Genomic DNA, 18,640 nt, shown 5'->3' on the forward strand with positions numbered 1-18,640 from the left:
TCTGCCTCAGTGGAGCATGTAACTTGATCTGTGCGTTGAAGCCTCACATTAGGTGCAAAGAGGTTTTTTGTTTTTTGTTTTTTGTTTTTGTTTTTTTTTGTTGTTGTTGTTTTTTAAGTTTTTAAAGGGATCTTGGGACCACAGAAAAGAGATTAGAGCTAGACCTTGAGGGCAGCCCCGGTGGCACAGCGGTTTAGTGCTGCCTGCAGCCTGGGGCGTGATCCTGGAGACCCTGGATCGAGTCCCATGTCAGGCTCTTTGCATGGAGCCTGCTTCTCCCTCTGCCTGTGTTTGCCTCTCATTCTCTCTCTGTGTCTCTATGAATAAATAAATAAAATCTTAAAAAAAAAAAAAGCTGGACCTTGAAAGTCACAGTTTGGGGCACCTAGGTGACTCAGTGTGTTAAGCATTGCACTTGATATCTGCTCCTTTTTTTTTAAAGATTTATTTATTCAGAGAGAGAGGCAGAGAGAGAAGCGGGCTCCATGCAGGGAGCCAGACGTGGGACTCGATCCCGGGTCTCCAGGATCACACCCTGGGCTGCAAGCGGCGCTATCCACTGCGCCACCACCACTGGGGCTGCCTTCTGCTCCTATCTTGATGAGGGTCGTAAGTTCAAGCCGCACACTGGGTGTGGAGCCTACTTAAAGTCAGGAGAGTTTCACAGAAGGGTAAGAATCTCCCAAGCACAGAAGCCTAAAGGTGAGTTGCCTGCTGGGGAGGGAGTGTTCAGTGGGCCTCCATGCCAGGGTGGGAGGCAAGACACAAGGTCATGTAGCCTGGAGCCCACCTGTCTGCTAAAGAGCTTGGGCTTCATGCTTTGGGTAATGGGGAGTCTGCAAATTTTCAAGGAAGCTCGTGGGATGATGTACATACACATGATGCTGGGAGACCCTGTGGCTGTCGGGTTGGTGTGACCACTGGAGCGGGCTTGAACCTGCTCAGTGGCAATGTGGCTGTGGAGAAGCCCACACCCTCAACGGTTTCCGCAGGGACATCTGGGCATCGGTCAGACACAAAGAGGCAGTTGGAGCAGCCCAAGCAAGCTGCCTGTCCCCATGGTGAACCCATGATGTCTGATCTGGAACCAATGGCAGCACTGCTGCCCACGGTCCAGTCAAGCCTCTACCACTGCTTCCCACTCCTACGGCCTCATACCCTAGAAGGTGCCAGGCCTCCAGGTAAGAGCAGTTGGCTGAGGATCAGGCCCCCGCATCTCCCTCCCCTCTCAGGGATTTCCTGAGGTCTCGTTACTAAGCCCCGACAGCAAGGCTATGCCCAGACCAGCACCATAAGCCAGGCCCAAGAAGCTGGAACCTGGGACAAGGGCCTGGCCTCTGTCCCCTCTCCTCTTCCTATGAGCTGTCCTGTCCAGCCCTCTGAAGCCTAAATGCCCTTCCCCCAGTTTCCCAGGCAATGTGGGAGGGGCAAGGGGGCCCCATCCTCCATTTCTCTGGGCTCTGGGGACCTGTTAGGGATTCACTCCCCACAAACACAGACGCAGTTGACACGGTCTTGAGTTCTGACCCAGGACCTCCAGATACCATCTCCAGGCTCCTGATGTGTGGGACAGGTGTTGAGCTGCCACTGGCTGCCCTCTACTGTAGGAGTGGGCTCTCTGGCCTGCCCTGCACTCTGATCAGTGAGGGTCCTGACTGACCACATGGCCCAGGGGCAAAGGACAGCAGGATAGGGGGACCTGAGGGTGGAGACAGAGCCCAGGACGGCCATGGGGCCTGTGATAGCGGTAGCAGTCCTCGGTCATAGTCCTCTAACTGTGTCGGGCAGGCTGGCCAGGAGGCCCCAGGAAACCTCTTTAAAGGATTCACTTGATTCTCTAAGGCTTGATTTATTGGATTTCTTTGCCCTTTAGTGTAAGATGACTATCAGCTAAATATTTATACGTATCTGTGGTGTGATCTTGTGGTTTATAATAAGAAACATGTATTTGGTCCTCATCCCCTTCCTGGCACAGAGCTCCTAAAACCAATGGAATTTCCTGTGATAAAGGTGTCTTTTGTTATGCTAATAACATAAAAGCCCCTAGGCAGCCTAAGGATGGAGGCTGGTTGCCAGGGGAACCAACCTGTGATTGGAGCCCCCCCCCCCCCCCCCCCCCCCCCCCCCGCCCCAGACCTCCAGGACGAGAGAGGGGCTGGAGGTCCAGTCCATCACCAGTGGCCAATGACTTAATCAATCATGCCTCTGGAATGAACCCTCCATAAAAACCCAGAAGACAGGGTTCCTGAGAGCATCCTGTTGGTGAGCACTTGGAGATGTGGGGAGAGTGGTCCCCCCGGAGGGCATGGGAGCTCTGTGTCCCTTCCCACACGTGTACCCCTCTGCATTGGAGCTAGATCCTTATATAATAAACCGGCGCTCCTGTAAGGAAAATGCTTCTCTGTGACCCATGAGCCACTGCAGCAAAATAACTGAGCCCAAGGCAGGGGCTCTGGGGACCTCCAGGCTACAGCTGGTCAGCCAGAAGCACAGGTGACAGGCCGTGCTTGCCTGTGACTGGTGTCTGAAGGGGGACAGCCATCATGTGGGACTCACTTAACCTGGGGGATCCGGTGCTGTCTCAGGTGAGGTAGGGCCAGGACACTGGTTCTCAGATCCCAAAAGACCTTGGAGTAAGATGTGCACACAGTGGAAAAGCTACCTGGACGTCTTGGGCGAAATGAGTTCTTCTAAAATGCCCTAGAGCTTTCTCCTTTGCATTTTACCTCTTAAATTCTGCTTAAACCTGTTTAATGCACATGTTCCAAAGGAGTCACTTAGATTGTCACCAGACCTGGGCTTTATACCTGACCAAATGGCAGTTTCACCCTCCCCCAGAAACTCAGTCTTAACTGGTCAGTCGGGATTAACCTGTCAGGAGCCCGCCACCCCCCACACCCGTACCCCATGCCCAAGAAGGTGAGGTCATCTGCAGGACAGACCCCTCTGCTTTTCCCCCCCAAGGGAAGGGGACCTAGCCTGGAGCAATCCTTCCCTTTCTTTTGCTGATAACTCTTTGCCCCACCCTCCCCCCTACAAAACCCTTCCAGTCTGTATGACTCTCCAGAGTTGCCCTCTCCTGCCTGATTCATGACCTGCTTAAAAAAGCCAATTAGATCTCCAGATTCATTAAGTTGAAATTTTGCTCTTTATCAAACTGAAAGCACATCCTCTAAAGTAATTTCATTTCATTTCTGGAGAAAGCCAGGTTAGCAACCAGAGAGAGGAGATTCAAGGAACCTGGAGAGATAACAGGCCAGGCCTCTGCAGCCTTCCCACACTCCTCAGCGCTGCCAGGGCCAGGCAGGACTCCACCTCAGCTTCTGACCCCTTATTTGTAAGCAGGAATCCTGCAGTCTGACCGGTGAGCCTAGATATGGGGTCTGTGGGGGCAGCTGCTCTCCAGAAGGCCTTCTGCCAGCTCTCCCCATTTCCACCCCCATCCCTGTGCTCATCCTTCCTTCCTCTCTGCCATTGAAGCATCATAGGGTTCCCTCAACCAAATTCTGATCTCCCAGAAAGCAGGGTGGATGAGGAAATTCCTGTCCCCTATCTGTGATGAAGTTTTGGAATATAGGTGAGGCCTGGAGCCAACAACCAAGAAAGAACTCTTGAGACATTTTTGGTGCAAAATGGTGGTTTTATTAAAGCCCTGGGATGGGACCCGCGGGCAGGAAGAGCTGCTGCCCTGGGGATGTGAGGGGTGGCTGATTATATACCCGGGAGTTGGAGGGGTTTGGCGGGGTTTGGCGATAGCGTACTCTCTGAGGAATTTTGGGAGCAAGGTTTCCAGGACCTTGAGGGGGGCTAGCTGTTGTTGGGGAAAGGTCACTTATTACTGTCTAATAAACACTGAGTCATGAGACCCTTCAGATGGATATGGGTGGGCCATGTACTTGCAGGATGACTGCCAACATGTATCTTGGGGGCTAGAGATAAAGGAAATTTCTGAAGGAATTTTTATTTTATTTTTAAATATTTTATTTATTTATTCATAGAGATGCAGAGAGAGAGAGAGAGAGAGAGAGAGGCAGAGGGAGAAGCAGGCTCCACTCAGAGAGCCCAACGTGGGACTCGATCCGGGGCTTCAGGATCACGCCCTGGGCTGCAGGCGTTGCTAAACTGTTGCGCTACCAGGGCTGCCCCCTGAAGGAATTTTTATATGTTAGGGTAGACTTCCAGCCTCCTGGGGGTCGGGCTAAGATTGCCTTTTGCCCTCAGCAAAGTATGAACTTTGAGGCAGTGGAGTCCATAGAGGAATGTCCCTTTGTCTGTTTCAAGGACTTGTCAACGTGCTGCCCCAGGCTTGTGCCTTGTCCTCAGCTACCCCTGTGTTCCCCCATCATTAGGACCTGACTCTAGGGCCCCTCTGCCAATCAGGACCTTCTGAAAACCCTGACCACCCATCCCACTGCCCCACCCAGGCTCTGGGCAAAGGGCATGGTGTGGCTGTACCCAGTGCCAATGCAGCTTCTTCCTGTGCATGGTCCTCAGGACCTATCCTGACCCATGGCCAGCAAAGAGGGGGCAGGTCAACCTAAAATCTCCTATGGCCTCTATGGGCAAGCCAAGAACTGAAGGCCACGGTTCTAACTCTGTAACCAGCAGGGAGGGAAGGCTTCTACAACAAAGACTTTGTGCCCTGATGCCTGGAATTCGATAAACATTTAAAGAATGAATAATTCAGCCAGCACTGGACTTAAAACTGTTACCAAATCTCAGAGTTAAAAAGCAAATTTCAACTCAATAAATCTGGAGATCTAATTGGCTTTATTAAGCAGGTCATGAATCAGGCAGGAGAGGGCAACTCTGGAGAGTCACACAGACTGGAAGGGAGAGAGGGGCAAAGAGTTATCAGCAAAAGAAAGGGAAGTATTGCTCCAGGCTTTCCCCCTTCCTTTGGGGGGGAAAAGCAGAGGGGTCAGTCTGGCAGATCACCTCACCTTCCAGGGGGGTGGGGGATGGGCCTCGTGACAGGCGGCCTGACTGACCAGTTAAGACTGAGTTTCTGAGGGATGGTGAAACTGCCATTTGGTCAGGTATAAAATCCAGGTCTGGTGACTTGGCCTAAGTGACTCCTTCTTGGGCCCTTGGTTTTCAAGACTCTTGCCTGGCCTCCTTTACAGAAGTGTCGAAGAGACCGTGGAAAGATTCTCAAGTTCCTTTCAGAAAAAAAATAATAAAAAAAATAAAATCCCTTTCAGAGGCAACTGGTTGTCTCTCAGTGGAGCATGAGATTCTTGACCTTGGGGGGGTGAGTTCAAGCCCTACCTTGGGGTCAAGCTTACTTTAAAAATAAATACAGGTTCCCTTCAGCATCTGTGTTCTCTGAGGAGGTTCTTCTGTGACCTGATATTACAGAGCGCAGGCAAGGCCAGTCAGGAGGTGTTGCAGCTGGCGGTGAGAGGAAGAGTGGAAAGAAAGCATAAACAGAACAGTGAGTGATTTTTCTCAGAACCAGCCTTTGGGGCAGCCCGGGTGGCTCAGCGGTTTAGCGCCACCTTCAGCCCAGGGCCTGATCCTGGAGACCTGGGATGGAGTTCCCTGCAAGGAGCCTGCTTCTCCCTCTGCCTGTGTCTCTGCCTCTCTCTGTCTCTCATGAATACATAAATCTTTAAAAAAAAAAAAAAAAAAGAAGAAGAAGAAGAAAAGAAACAGCCTTTGAAGTATTACAAGATACTTACACTCAAACATTATTTGTTGTTGAATGGTGCAATTGAGTGGGTGATTCTTAATATCAGCTTAGGTCATGATGTCGGGGTCGTGAGATCAAGCCCCACATCAGGCCCTGTGCTCCTCCTGTCCCAGCAGGAGTCTGCTTGGGACTCTCTGCCCCCTCTCTTCTGTCTCTCAAATAAATAAAATCTAAAATAAATAAAAAATAGTCATTTGTTGTTTATCTGAAATTCAAACCTATCTAGTATCCCCGGGTTCTTGATTGTTCTGTTTTCCCAATCTCACAACCTTACCTCATCAAGGTACCTGAAAGGACTGTGGCCCAACCCAAAGGCTTCTTGTGGAGATGCTGAGCCACAAGCCTTGTTCTCTGTCCAGGATTCAGCCCTCTCCCTTTCCTCTTCAACATGGTCACCAGTGGCTCAGCGTGACAGGCCAGTCACCTCACTGACCCACTGTAACCTTCAGCCTCTCATGAGACTTTCCACTGTAATCACTGGATGGAATGATACAGGGAAATAAAGATGATATACAAGTGCACAAGGCTTGAACCCTCAGATTTCCATCTGTAGACCACCCTGGTCCCTCCTCTTCTGAGAATGAAGCTCCAGGCTGGACCCTGGTGCTGTGAGACCCCCTGGTCCTCCGGGAGCACAGTGCACACACCTTAGCTGGCGGCCACAGGACCACGAGCCACTGAGCACACCAGGACACATAACCCAGGGAAGCCAAAAAAACAAACAAAAAAAAGAAACAACAAAACTAAGGAAACTTTTTTTAAAATAATTTTTAAATTTTTATTTATTCATGATAGGAGAGAGAGAGAGAGGCAGAGGGAGAAGCAAGCTCCTTGCACTGGGAGCCCGATGTGGGGTTCGATCCCGGGTCTCCAGGATCGCGCCCTGGGCCAAAGGCAGGCGCCAAACCGCTGCGCCACCCAGGGATCCCCTAAGGGAACTTTTTAAAGGAAGAAAAAAAATTAAAATATGGAAATACAGCTTTCAAATATTGCTTTACTGTGGCAAAATACACATAAAGTTTACCACATTAACCATATTTAAGTGTACAGTTCAGTGGCACTGAGTAAATTCACATTATTGTGTTGCAATTACTGTCTAATTACCCTGATGTGGTAAAGACTGTACACCCCATTTTATCTCCACCTCTGGGCACCTGACGTAATGTGTCCCCCCGCCAATCCGGCCCCTGGCAGCAGGGCACACAGACTGCGCGGCTCGGCCTCCTCATGGGGGCGACACCAGCACTGTCCCCTGCACACCTGCCCCCCACCCCAGCTATGCACACAGCCTGCGCGGCTCACGCTCCGGGGTGGGGGTGGGGGGGCATGAACACCGTCCCCGGCACACCTGTCCCTCCACAAATACGAGCCCTGCCTGTTGAGGGCAGCCGGGGCAGCGCGGGGCAGCTACGCACACCTGGCCACACAACATCGGTTTTCTCCTCTGCAGCACAAGCAGCCGCCCCGACAGGGCTCCTTCCACCCCCCAGATCTGGATGACCCGGAGCCCGGCCCCGCCCGCGGAGACGCGGTTTCCCGGAAGTCCCCAGGCCACATCCAGCCGGCAGCTCCCCGGCGCCCCCCGGCGGCGCACTTCAGCGCAACTCCAGTTCCCGGCGGCCCGCGCGGCAGTTCCCGGCGGAAGGGCTGCTCGTGATGGCGGCGGCTGGTTCCGCCGCAGTGTCTGGGGCAGGGACCCCTGTGGCGGGTCCCGCAGGCCGTGACCTCTTCGCCGAGGGGCTCCTCGAGTTCCTGCGACCGGCTGTGCAGCAGCTGGACTCTCACGTCCACGCCGTCAGGTCCGAGACGGAGGGGCGGGGCGGGGCCGCTCCGCGGGTTGGCCGGGGGCGGGGGGGCGGAGGTGGCCCGGAAGCGGCGGGGCCTGCGTCGGAAGGGGCGGTGGGGCTGGCGGGAAGGCGCGCGTGGTGGCGGCGTCTTCCGGCGCTAGGGGAAACCCTAGGGAGTGGGCTTTCCAGTGTGGGCCTCGTCCCTCTTCACAGAGAGAGCCAGGTGGAGCTTCGGGAACAGATCGACAACCTAGCCACTGGTGAGTAAGCGCCCCGCACCCTCGGGGCCTTGGGCTGAGGTGACCGCGGGGCCTCCATCCGGTGTCAGCGGCTCCCTCCTTCCACCCCAGAGCTGTGCCGAATCAACGAGGACCAGAAGGTGGCCCTAGACCTCGACCCCTACGTGAAGAAGCTGCTGAACGCGCGGCGGCGAGTCGTCCTGGTCAACAACATTCTGCAGAACGCGCAGGTAAATCGTCTCCCCGAGCTGCGAAAGCAGAGGGAGCGGCCTGCGAGGGCCCCCTGCTCCCCCGTATGGGCTTGCGTCCTGGATGGAGCGAGCCTGGGGGCACAGGGAACGCCAGGTCTTCCACGGAGCAGTCAGCGTCCCACATCTTGTCTCCTAGGAACGGCTGAGGCGGCTAAACCACAGCGTTGCCAAAGAAACAGCCCGCAGGAGGGCCATGCTGGATTCAGGACTTTACCCCCCTGGCTCCCCAAGCAAGTAACCGGCAGGAAGAGGGAACCCGAGCCGCCCTCCGGCCTGCCCTGTGTCCTCCGGGGCGCCCGCAGACCTTAGGACATGGAGAAGGCAGCCCTGGCGTGTGTCGGAAGCATTTATATCTTACCCGTGTAGAGCGGGACTCAAGATCCCAAAGGATTATGGCTCTTGCTTCCAAGAATGAGCTGAGGCTTCTACACATTCACTTGATCTTAGCCAAAAGGCGGAAAAGCGATGCCTCTACACATTCAAAGTCCAACTCCTCTGCCTTCAGCCCTTGTTAATGAGGCGCTTCCTGGGTTGCATGTTCTCTGACTAGTTTTCCTTTATTTATAGAGGATTTGGAGAAGAGGGCAGGCAAAGTCATGGGAATGACCTCTGCCTACCCTCGTATTGATTGCACTTGGCTTGAATATAGTGGCAGTATTTCTAGAACCATTTAATTAAATAAATTCTTAAACAGTGTTTTTACTTTACTCTGGTATATGGAAAGGTTCCAAGAGTCTTCATGCATTAATTCTAATAAAGCTTTAAATTGTGATCTAGAGTTTACAATGAAAAGACTCAAGTATCCTTTTCACTGAAGACTATGGAAAGCAAAAAAAAAAAAAAGTTGCCAGATGCCAAGGAAAAACAAGACCCAAGAGCCCTACTAGGAAGTATTTTAATCATTTTTCTTAGAAAAAAAAAAAAAATCCAGACACTTAACAGTTCACAACATTTCAACAACAAAGTACTGGTTGGAGAGGTTTTCAAGAACTGGGTTTTCTGAAGTCTTAGGAGAAAAGCTGGTATTGTTTCACTATACATGGATGGCATAGGTCAAAAATGGAAGACTTCTGGCTACTGAGCCAATCAGAACCCAGTGGAATGACACTTCCTGTCTCCCCTATCCCTCAAAAATGCCCCCTTATTAAAGCCAGGAGCAGTTAACTTAGGCTGCAGTCTTCCCCTTGGACAAGAAAGGGGGTGAAGAGAAAGGAAGGTCACTCTTGAGTCTCCATGCTTTCCTCTTCCTCTCCTTGAGGTGGTTCTTCTGTATTCTCCTCCTCTTCTTCTCCTTCCTTCTTCTCTGGTGGCTTCTCATAAGCTTTTTCTGAAGGTGTCACTATCACTCCATCCCAGGTAGATATTTCAGAAGCAAGATCTAGAAAAGAAAAAGTGATTTCAGGCCAAGTAGCCCAGCATACAATTAGTGATCTACACAGTGGAAATACCAAGACTATCTGAGTAGTGCAGTGCTGCTTTACAGACCACAGAGTAGCATTAACAACCCTTGATGCAGTGATCACTCACAGCTGGCATCACCCTCCTGGCCAAGAATCTTCCGAAAACCACCATGTGAGAGGATACGGACCAGAGTCTGAGCTGTATAGCACACCATGTCCTGAAGGAGAACCAAGTGAGGGTAAACAAGGTGAATCAAAATAACTTACCTGACGAACATTCTCATGAAAATAAAGATGAAGACAACTTTAATTTCAAGACCAAAGTCTGAGAACCCCCAAATCCTGACCCCTAAAGACATTCCCTTTGCCTTCTGACCTGGAGATTCAAAAGTGGGTCACAACAGACTGTATCTGAGCCGTCCAAATACCTGTTGTTCCAGAGTCATGACTGTGTGTACTCTAAAGTTGCCACTTTCACAGGGGTCAGTGATTCCCACTGACCCTGGCAAGAACAGTCCTGCAGCCAGAATCTGTAAGCAACGCCTGAAACACAAGAACATTGAAAGAACAGACAAGACCACATATATCCAGCCCCAGACCCAAAGCAGCATGTTATACCTGTATGCCACATTTAGGGCCAAAGGCTGTCTGGTGGGATTGTTCATCACAGCATAGTGCCCCTGAAAAATAAACAATCTGGTTGGTGTCCTATAAACAGGACAAATCTAGCCAAGCAAACTGAAACCCCAAATCATCACAGAGAAAACTGGTTACTACGGCCTAGCTACAATGTTGAGAAGCAATTATGAAATGGTTGCTCCTTCAGTAACTTCCTTCCATTATCACATTACTAAAATGACATCAGTAACGAAAAGGCATAGTGGCATCAATTACTCCTTCAACTGAATATTCCAAAAACCCAACAGTAATTAATAAACATTTGAGTATTTACTGGATTACTTGTCCACCACGAAAATTTATTTTCAGATTCACCAAATTTCAGACCCTGATAGGTTTCAGAATAACTACTGTTAAAGAGGGATGATCAGAAACTCCCAACTGCCCTTGTTAACTTACGAGTAGGTCAAGGATCCAGGGTGTGAGTGGCTCAAACCCAGGAAAACGAATCCTCAGGTCCTTCAGCAGTCTAATGAGAACTTTAACTCTGAAGATAAGAGGGACCCAGGCATTAAAAGTAGTAAGATCATGTATTTCCATCCCTGAGGTAGAGAGCTAATGCTACTTCCAAAACTATACATTCTGTTTCTCTCAATCTAAATTTGTTTACTTAAAGTTTAAAAAAAAAAAAGAAAAGAAAAGAAAAAAAAAAAAACCCTAACAAATTATACCCAAAAAAGTTCTGAGAGAGGCAGTATGGGAGATCTTGCTACTACTTATTACTAATACAATTAGAAGGATTAGATTATTTTAACTCAAATAAGGACTCACGTGGACTGAGAAGCATTTTCCTCAAACCAGCGGGCATGTCTGATGGCTGCTAAGGCACTCTGCAACACCTTGATATCCACTATAAGACAAATACAACAAGCCACGATGAAACACTCCTGTTATTAAGTGAGCAATTCGACCCCATTAGCATAGTTCAAAATCTTGGAAGGAGACAGGGTAACTTCCTAACTTCTTAAACCACCCCATGTTTCTCAGATTAGCGAATCACTTGTCCAAAAATCACTATTCCTCCCCCAAACCAAATTTATAAGCATGCAAGATCTACCACTTTCCCAGAGAGCCTACAACCTCCATAAATATTTCCTCAATCCTTAAGTCCTGCACTCCAGTTGCTTTCTTGGCTATCCCATTTGACAGTTTCACTAACAACCTGGTAAAACAGTCTCCAAATTCCAGAGGGAAAGTCTAGGGGTCAATTTAGGTCCAGAAGGTTTCACATGGAATAGCAACAAGCTAATAAGTAAACTCAAATGCAATCTTATATACCATGTTTTGAATTTCCCCCAACTATCCCAGCAACGGAAAAAAAAGAACTAACAATGGAGTTCTGGGTCCAGTTTTCGGAGATTGGGTGGCACTGTTGTAATGAGAATCTTCACTGTAGCATCAGAAGAACTGATCTCAAAGCCAGTTTCATTGGTAAGCATGGTTAAAACTGAAAGAAAGTAAAAGACTATAACTTTCCTATTTCCTTTACATGACCAGAGATAAATCTACAGTGGGAATAAGGGAACAGATAGGTTTTTAAAAACAGCAAGAGTTCAGGGGCACCTGGGGGACAGTCTACTGGGCTTTTGGCTCTTGGTTTTGGCTCAGGTCCTGATCTGTCATGAGATTAAGCCCCGTGTTGGCTCTGCACTGAGCAGAGTCTGCTTGTCCCTCTCCCTCCCCCTCTGCTCCTTCTTCTCTGTGAAGGAACTCTCACTCAAATAAAATAAATAAAAACGTTAAAAAAAAATTGCAAGAGTCCAGAATGAGGATTCAGAATACAATTTTTAAAGTAACAGAGATGGGGGACCTGGCTGGCTCAATTAGTAGAACATGGGAATCTTGATCTTTAGAGTATGAGTTCAAACTCCATGTTGGGTGTAAAGCTTACTTAAATAAACTTAAAAAAAAAAAAAAAAGGGGGGGGCACCTGGGTGACTCCGTGGTTGAGTGTCTGCCTTTGGCTCAGGTCGTGATCCTGAAGTCTCAGGATTGAGTCCCACATCGGGCTCCCTGCATGGAGCCTGCTTCCCTCTCTGTCTCTCTCATGAATAAATATTTATTTTTTTAAAGATTTTATTTTAAAAAAAATAAATAAATAAATAAATAAATAAAATAAAGATTTTATTTATTTATTCATGACAGACACTGAGACAGAGAAGCAGATACAGGCAGAGGGAGAAGCAGGCTCCATGCAGGGAGCCCCACGTGGGACTCGATCCCGGGTCTCTAGAACCAGGCCCTGGCCTGAAGGCAGTGCCAAACCACTGGGCCACTGGGGCTGCCCTAAATATTTTAATAAAATAATAAAAAACATAAAAAGCAGGAGCGCCTGGGCGGCTCAGGTTACGTGTCTTACTCTTAATTTTAGCTCAGGTCATGATCTCAGAGTTGTGGGATGGAGGCCTGCATCTGGCTCTCCACTCTGCACGTAATCAGCTTGTCCCTCTGTTCCTCCTCCTGCTCTCTCTAAATAGATAAAATCTTAAAAAGAAAAAAAAAAAAAAAAAAACAACTAGGGCTGCCTGGGTGGCTCAGTTAAGCATCTGCCTTCAGCTCAGGGCAGGATCCCAGAGTCCTGGGATCCAGCCTACTTCTCCCTGGCCCTCTGCCCCTCCCCCTCCCTCCTTATGCATGTGTGGGTGCACTTGAGCTGTCAAGTAAATAAAGTCTTTAAAAAATAATCATATATATATATATATAAAAGTAAAAGAGATGAACAGGATCTTAAACACTGGAGATCAGTGGCAAAAATTTCCCCAACACTGAACTCTGCATTCACTCCTCCTTCTAGCCTGATCTGGCTTTATTAAAAGTGTCCTTGTAGTTACAGACCTGCCTCCTATGACCATTAAATACATGTTCAGCAACAAACTCAAACCTTCAGAAGGATCCTGTGCTCTCAGGCTTTCCACAACTTTGTTCCCTAGGGCAGCAACAGCTTCCACTAGATTGAGAGAAAAGGACATCATGAATATTATAATGATTTCTAGACATTCTATACATGTCTATACCACTCCACACTCTGATTTCTGCCCCACAGGCAAGGCTGGAGCAAAGGTAAGCAAGAATTAACACTTTTACAAGGGAAACTAGCACCTGAACACAAAAACTGGAAGACTCAGGGAACAGGATACCTCCTACACCCACACCCTTTTTTTTTATAGTAGGGTTTCTCATCAGTGGCACAAATGCCATTTGGGGCTGGATAATTCTTTGAGGGCTGAAGGGCAGAACATGTCCTATGCACTGTAGGATGCTTAGCATCATCCCTGATCTCTATTCCTTTATTGCCAGTAGCCCAAACTGTGTCTAGACACTGCCAAATAGTCCATGGAAGAAAAAAATCACCAATTGAGAAACACTACCCTTTAGTAACAGCCATACGTTCTTTCAGACACACAGTCCAGACTTTGTCCCTTATTACCCCAACACACGTTAAAAAATGACCTTTCTCACAAGAAATTTGGGCTTTGAAGACACCTATGCCTCAAACTCAACTTTCTGCTCCTGTGGCCAGAAAGAGATGCACTCACATGTTGGCAGAATCTTTAGGATTACCACCAGGTCAGCCACATTGTGTCCTGTAGTCATTGTTCCTTTTTTATAGGATCCCACCTGTCGCACTTCTTCAATTTGCTGTTGGAAAAGGGATTGGGAGATGCAGAAGTGAAAAAGACTATCTAGAGGGGCCTGGGTGGCTCAGTCAGTTAAATGTCTGAGTCTGACTTTGGCTCCAGTGGTGGTCTTGGGGTCCTGGGATCAGTCAGGCTCCCGGCTCAGCAGGGATTCTGCTTGTCCCTCTTCCTTGCCCCCCCCCCAATCCACACGTGCTTACTCTCAAATAAGTAATAAAACCTTAAAATTAATAAAGGACTGCCTAGTCCTTCTCAGAACTCAATTACAACACAATTATTACCCAGGTTTAGAAGTAGCAGAAGTCAAATCATAAAATCACCACATGGGGATGCCTGGGTAGCTCAGTGGTTTAGCCTCTGCCTGTGGCTCAGGGCAAGATCCCAGGGTTCTAGGATCTAGTCTCACATCAGGCTCCCTGCAGGGACCCTGCTTCTCCCTCTGCCTGTGTCTCTGCCTCTCTCTCTCCCTCCCTCTGATAGATAGATGATAGATAGATAGATAGATAGATAGATAGATAGATAGATAGATAGATAGATAGAATCTTTAAAATAATCTATCAACCAATCAATCAATCCACCACATGAAGAGCCTAATACACGGCTAGCTGGTAACACTGATACAAGTCTTGTCCCCAAGATCACCACCACAAAGGGATCCCACTGTACTTTCCTTCCCATCTTAGGCTTGGCTTTGGTGAATAAGTAACTGAAGACTTAAGAGACAGGAGGAACAAAGGAAACACTACCCACACCACTAAGGCTGCCCTTTCCAATGATTAAATCACTAAAACTCACCACTTCGAATGTCCCTGGAGCCACAATCAAATTGTCAATCACATTGTTGATTTTTGTCACCAGAGAAAGGATAGATGCCTGAAAAACAGCAGGAAACAAAGATACCCTAAAGTGAAAAATTATAAGCAACTTCTCAGAGTTGGGGTATTTTTCCGTAACTTTTTGACCTAAAGATGCATCCCTGAATAAAAACATAAATGCACATGGAATCTGTTGATATAATCTTGTGACTCCCTGTACCCACAGTGAGAAATGAGATCAGCTGAGCCTCTGCGGAGTATAGGCTCTGGTAACAGCAACCTGGGTGGGAGGTTTTTAGAGAAATCTCGGGGAGAAAGCCCAAGGAGTAGACCTGTTCAGCAGAATTAGGAGCAAGGTCCTGATTCCTCTTCAGCAAGGCTTCACTGAACGAAGTTTCGTCAGGGGCTGGCTTGACCCGGGGGAAAGCCATCTCACACTAAGGCACAAAGAAACGACATGCTATTTACCAAAAATACTTGTTTTTACTCGTTAAGGTACTCAAACCAGAGTACTTGCTGGAAGGACCAGCCATCGTTTAAGTTCTCATTGCGCTACAGAAACAGATATACCAAAGAGGGCATTCATCATCCCGAGCAGAGACCACAGTCCTGTTAGCGCCCACAGGAGCCCCGTGAGCACACGGGCTTTGCAGGCGACCCGAAACCCTGCTGCTTCCTGCAGGCCCGAGCTCCCCGTGAACCCCGCGCACCCGCAGCGAGGCACGGGGTTCCAGGGCACTCGAGGTCAACGAGGCTCAAAAGGAGCCACTTACTCACCAGATAGAAATCAAATGGAATATGTGGCACAAACGGCCGGAACCTGAAAGAGGAAAAGGGATCCCCGTTACTCCTCAGCCAACTCTCACCGCGAGCGGTGCCTCTGGCTGGCGGGCACTGGGGACCGGCACTCACCCGCCTCCTGGGCCTCCTCGGGACCCGAAGCGCCCGCCGCGCCCTCGTCCTCGGTCACCCCTAGGAAGGCAGACATTCCCGGAGGTCTTCACTGCGTCCAAGGCACCGCCACCGCGCCGAGCTCCCCGCTCCCAGGGCCCGGGCTCCAACCGCGCGTCCGGGGGACGTACACCCCGGGATTCCCCGAGCCGTCGCCCCAGGTCAAGGCCAGTCCGCCCGCCGCCCTCGGCCGGCCCAATCCTCGGCCCCTGGGCTCCGCCCGCCGCCTTCCCGCCCCGGCCCTTACCTCATGGCGCCCTAAGCCCCGAACAATGGAAGCCACCCTAACCGCCCCTCGCCTCCGAGGAGCAGACACCAGAGACGCGGCTGGCCGGAGCGTCCCAACAAACTCTGGCCCGATTGGCCCCAGCTCTACGCCGCCGCTAATGCCCATTGGCTTATTTTCGTAGACCGGCCTGCGAGCCAATAAGAAGCGCCTTGGTGTGTCAGAAATTAGCCAATAAGAACAGATTTCACAGTAACAACCTTTTTTTTTTTTTAAGCCAGGCACTAGGTGGCGCGGTGCAAAGATGACTGGACAGAGCTTGTCTAGGACGCTGAAAGAGCAACAACAGCAGTAGCAGAGTGGCGCAGCGGAAGCGTGCTGGGCCCATAACCCAGAGGTCGATGGATCGAAACCATCCTCTGCTATGAGGTGCCATATCTTTTTAAAACTTGGGGGCTACACGTCCTTTCAGTGCTTACAATCACCTTTTCCTCCCTCAAAAATGCAGCCTTTAGAACCGTTTTTGCCAAAATGCAGTGAAGGGGATGGGAAGGGATTTCAGGCAACGCTACACGCCTGGGCGGGGCTCACCGAAGGCGGGAACCTGAGGCAAGAGAAGCCGATCAGACTATCAGACGGAAAGCCCTGATGACAACGGGTTAGACTAAAGGAGAAACCGAGGCAGCCTTTGAAAGACCCTTCAGGGGCACCTGGGTGGCTCAAGGTGTGATGTCGGGGGTCCTTATATGTATTCCCGCATCAAGCTCCTTGCCTGGAGCCTGCTTCTCCCTCTGCCTGTGTCTCTGCCTCTCTGTGTGCGTCTCTCATTAATAAATAAAATCTTAAAAAAAAAAAAAGTTCAGAAAAAGCGATGAGGGGAGGCTGCCGAGGAGGAGGAACCCGAGTCGCCTGGGGAAGGTCTCGCTCCCCCAGGTTCCCCTCCCTCCGCGACCCCCTGGGCACCTGCCCCCCACCCCCGCCAGGTGGCTCCCAGCGCGCATAGGCAGGCGCTCTTTCTCCCGCCCCCGGGTCGCGGGCAGCCGGTCCCTCCCGGGTCCTTTCTCTCCGGCTTCTCGCCTTCTGCACCGGATACGTTTACTTCACTTCCCGCACGTTTTCTACTTTCAGCAGAGATTTGCGGTCTGTGTGCTTCCCCGCTGGTGGACAGTGTAGGGAGGACTCCGCTGCAGCCCCAGGGTCACACGCGGTGGCTGCTGGGTCATTCACTCTCAGAGACGGCCACAGCAACATGCAGGACCGCAAGCTTTTCCTCTACTTTAACTGAGTGATGGGCTCCGCCGCGCAACCATCACCCAGCTGAGGACAAAGGACTTGTGTCTGCGCTCCTGACCCTCTGCCCGCCCGACGGGCCACCCCAACTCCAATTTCTGTGAGCACAGGTTGGCTGCGTCTGTTCTCAACTTCACAGAAATGTCTGTACTTTCTGTCCAGTTTCTCTTGCTTGACACGGTTCAAGACCCTCCCACGTGTTTGCATGTATCAGCAATGTGCGGATTTTAGTTATGAGTAGCATTCCATGACATCAATACGTCCACTCCCCTGTAGAGTCTCCCACGTACTGGGCCCCGGGAACACATTTGGGTTGTTTCCACTTGGGAGCCATTATGAATAAAGCCGCTGGGAACATCTGTGTGCAAGAGTCCTGGGGCCAGTTGCGTGCATTTCTCTTGGTAGGTGTGTATGTATACAGAACTTAAATCCTGTATGTATTTTTTTCTTTCTTTTTTGTTATTTCTTTCCTGAGTTCAACATGGGGCTCAAACTCAGGAGCCTGAGATCAAAAGTTGGGGCTCCACAGGCATTTAGCCATCCACGTGCCCCATAATTTTCTCTGGATAAGGAACTCTAGCTTGGAAGCTATTTTCTTTCAGCACATTTGCTATATTAGTTTACTATCTTTGGCCTCCATTTTTGCTGTGAAAAAACTTTTTTTTTTTTTTTTTGCCAACCTAATGGTTGCTCCTTTGGGTTTTTTTATCTATTTATGATAGTCACACACAGAGAGAGAGGGGCAGAGAGAGAAGCTCCATGCACTGGGAGCCCGACATGGGATTTGATCCTGGGCCTCCAGGATCGCGCCCTGAGCCAAAGGCAAGCGCTAAACCGCTGCGCCACCCAGGGATCCTATGGTTGCTCCTTTGAAGGTAATTAGTCATCTTTTTTTCTCTTTTAAATATTTTTTAAAGATTTTATTTTTTATTTATTCATGAGAGAGAGAGAGGCAGAGACACAGGCAGAGGGGGAAGCAGGCTCCATGCAGGAGTCAGATGTGGGACTCAATTCCAGGACCCCAGGGTCATGACCTGAGCCAAAGGCAGAGGCTGAGCCACCCACGTGTCCCTATGTTAAAGATTTTGCCTTTGATTTAATTTCCTGCTATTTCACCCTGGTGGGTTCAAATATGGACGTCCTTTTTAAAAGATATTTTATTTATTTATTTATTTATGAGAGACACAGAGAGAGACAGGCAGAGGGAAAGGCAGGCTCCTTACAGGGAGTTGGATGCGGGACTCGATCTCTGAATCTGGGATCATACCTTGAGCTGAAGGCAGATGCTCAACCTCTGAGCACCCGGGCACCCCCAAATGTAGACGTTCTTAATCTTGAGATTTGTTGAACTTCTTGAATCTGTGGCTTTATTCCCCACTCCTTCCTGGGTTCCAGATAAAGGTATGTCAGATTTTTTTCACATCATCCTATCTGTCTCTAACACTAAACACATTCCTGTTTAATCTGTGCTTCATTTTGGGTAGTTCCTCCATTCTTTCTTCCAGTGCATTACTTGCTCTTCAATTGAGTCTTACTGGTAAACCTATTGATTGATTCTTAATTTTCTTATGTTATTTTTTAAAGATTTTATTTATTTATTCATGAGAGACAGAGAGAAAGGCAGAGACACAGATGGAGAAGTAGGCTCCATGCAGGGAGCCCGATGTGGG

General features: G+C 49.5%; 2 protein-coding genes and 1 non-coding gene across 4 annotated transcripts; 2 read left to right on the forward strand and 1 right to left on the reverse strand.

Moving 5' to 3' along the window:
• The first annotated feature begins 6,949 nt into the window (after window positions 1-6,949).
• On the forward strand, window positions 6,950-8,750 carry SNAPIN (SNAP associated protein). 2 transcript variants are annotated; one of them, XM_072732350.1, is made up of 4 exons: window positions 6,950-7,494; window positions 7,696-7,742; window positions 7,833-7,951; window positions 8,109-8,750. In XM_072732350.1, the coding sequence occupies exons 1-4, from the start codon at window positions 7,352-7,354 to the stop codon at window positions 8,208-8,210; spliced, it is 411 nt and encodes a 136-aa protein (XP_072588451.1). In that variant the 5' UTR covers window positions 6,950-7,351; the 3' UTR covers window positions 8,211-8,750. The 2 variants fall into 2 exon arrangements, with proteins under 2 accessions (XP_072588451.1, XP_072588450.1); XM_072732349.1 differs by lacking the exon at window positions 7,696-7,742 and having other exon boundaries at window positions 7,292-7,494.
• Window positions 8,751-8,851: 101 nt separating this feature from the next.
• ILF2 (interleukin enhancer binding factor 2) lies at window positions 8,852-15,830 on the reverse strand. The gene is made up of 14 exons (XM_025997101.2): window positions 15,702-15,830; window positions 15,416-15,475; window positions 15,281-15,323; window positions 14,836-14,940; window positions 14,484-14,561; window positions 13,587-13,689; window positions 12,932-12,997; window positions 11,381-11,497; window positions 10,822-10,900; window positions 10,450-10,537; window positions 9,991-10,052; window positions 9,801-9,915; window positions 9,500-9,590; window positions 8,852-9,350 (listed from the first exon to the last, which is right to left on the reverse strand). Exons 1-14 carry the CDS (start codon window positions 15,704-15,706, stop codon window positions 9,190-9,192), a joined length of 1,173 nt encoding a protein of 390 aa, XP_025852886.1. The 5' UTR covers window positions 15,707-15,830; the 3' UTR covers window positions 8,852-9,189.
• Window positions 15,831-16,033: 203 nt separating this feature from the next.
• Window positions 16,034-16,105, forward strand: TRNAM-CAU (transfer RNA methionine (anticodon CAU)). The gene has a single exon. It is a non-coding gene; the product is annotated as a tRNA-Met (tRNA).
• The last annotated feature ends 2,535 nt before the right edge of the window (window positions 16,106-18,640 follow it).

The sequence above is a fragment of the Vulpes vulpes genome, chromosome 13 (assembly GCF_048418805.1).
Source record: "Vulpes vulpes isolate BD-2025 chromosome 13, VulVul3, whole genome shotgun sequence".
NCBI classification, from domain to species: domain Eukaryota; kingdom Metazoa; phylum Chordata; class Mammalia; order Carnivora; family Canidae; genus Vulpes; species Vulpes vulpes.

Coding starts and splice junctions, on each gene's coding strand:
- SNAPIN (XM_072732349.1), top strand. CDS start 7,352: ATGGCGGCGGCTGGTTCCGCCGCAGTGTCTGGGGCAGGGACCCCTGTG. Junction 7,495..7,832: donor TCTCACGTCCACGCCGTCAG/GTCCGAGACGGA, acceptor CTTCCACCCCAG/AGCTGTGCCGAATCAACGAG. Junction 7,952..8,108: donor ACATTCTGCAGAACGCGCAG/GTAAATCGTCTC, acceptor CTTGTCTCCTAG/GAACGGCTGAGGCGGCTAAA.
- ILF2 (XM_025997101.2), bottom strand. Junction 10,053..10,449: donor CCTGGATCCTTGACCTACTC/GTAAGTTAACAA, acceptor TTTATTTTTCAG/GGGCACTATGCTGTGATGAA. Junction 9,591..9,800: donor TCATGACTCTGGAACAACAG/GTATTTGGACGG, acceptor GTTCTCCTTCAG/GACATGGTGTGCTATACAGC.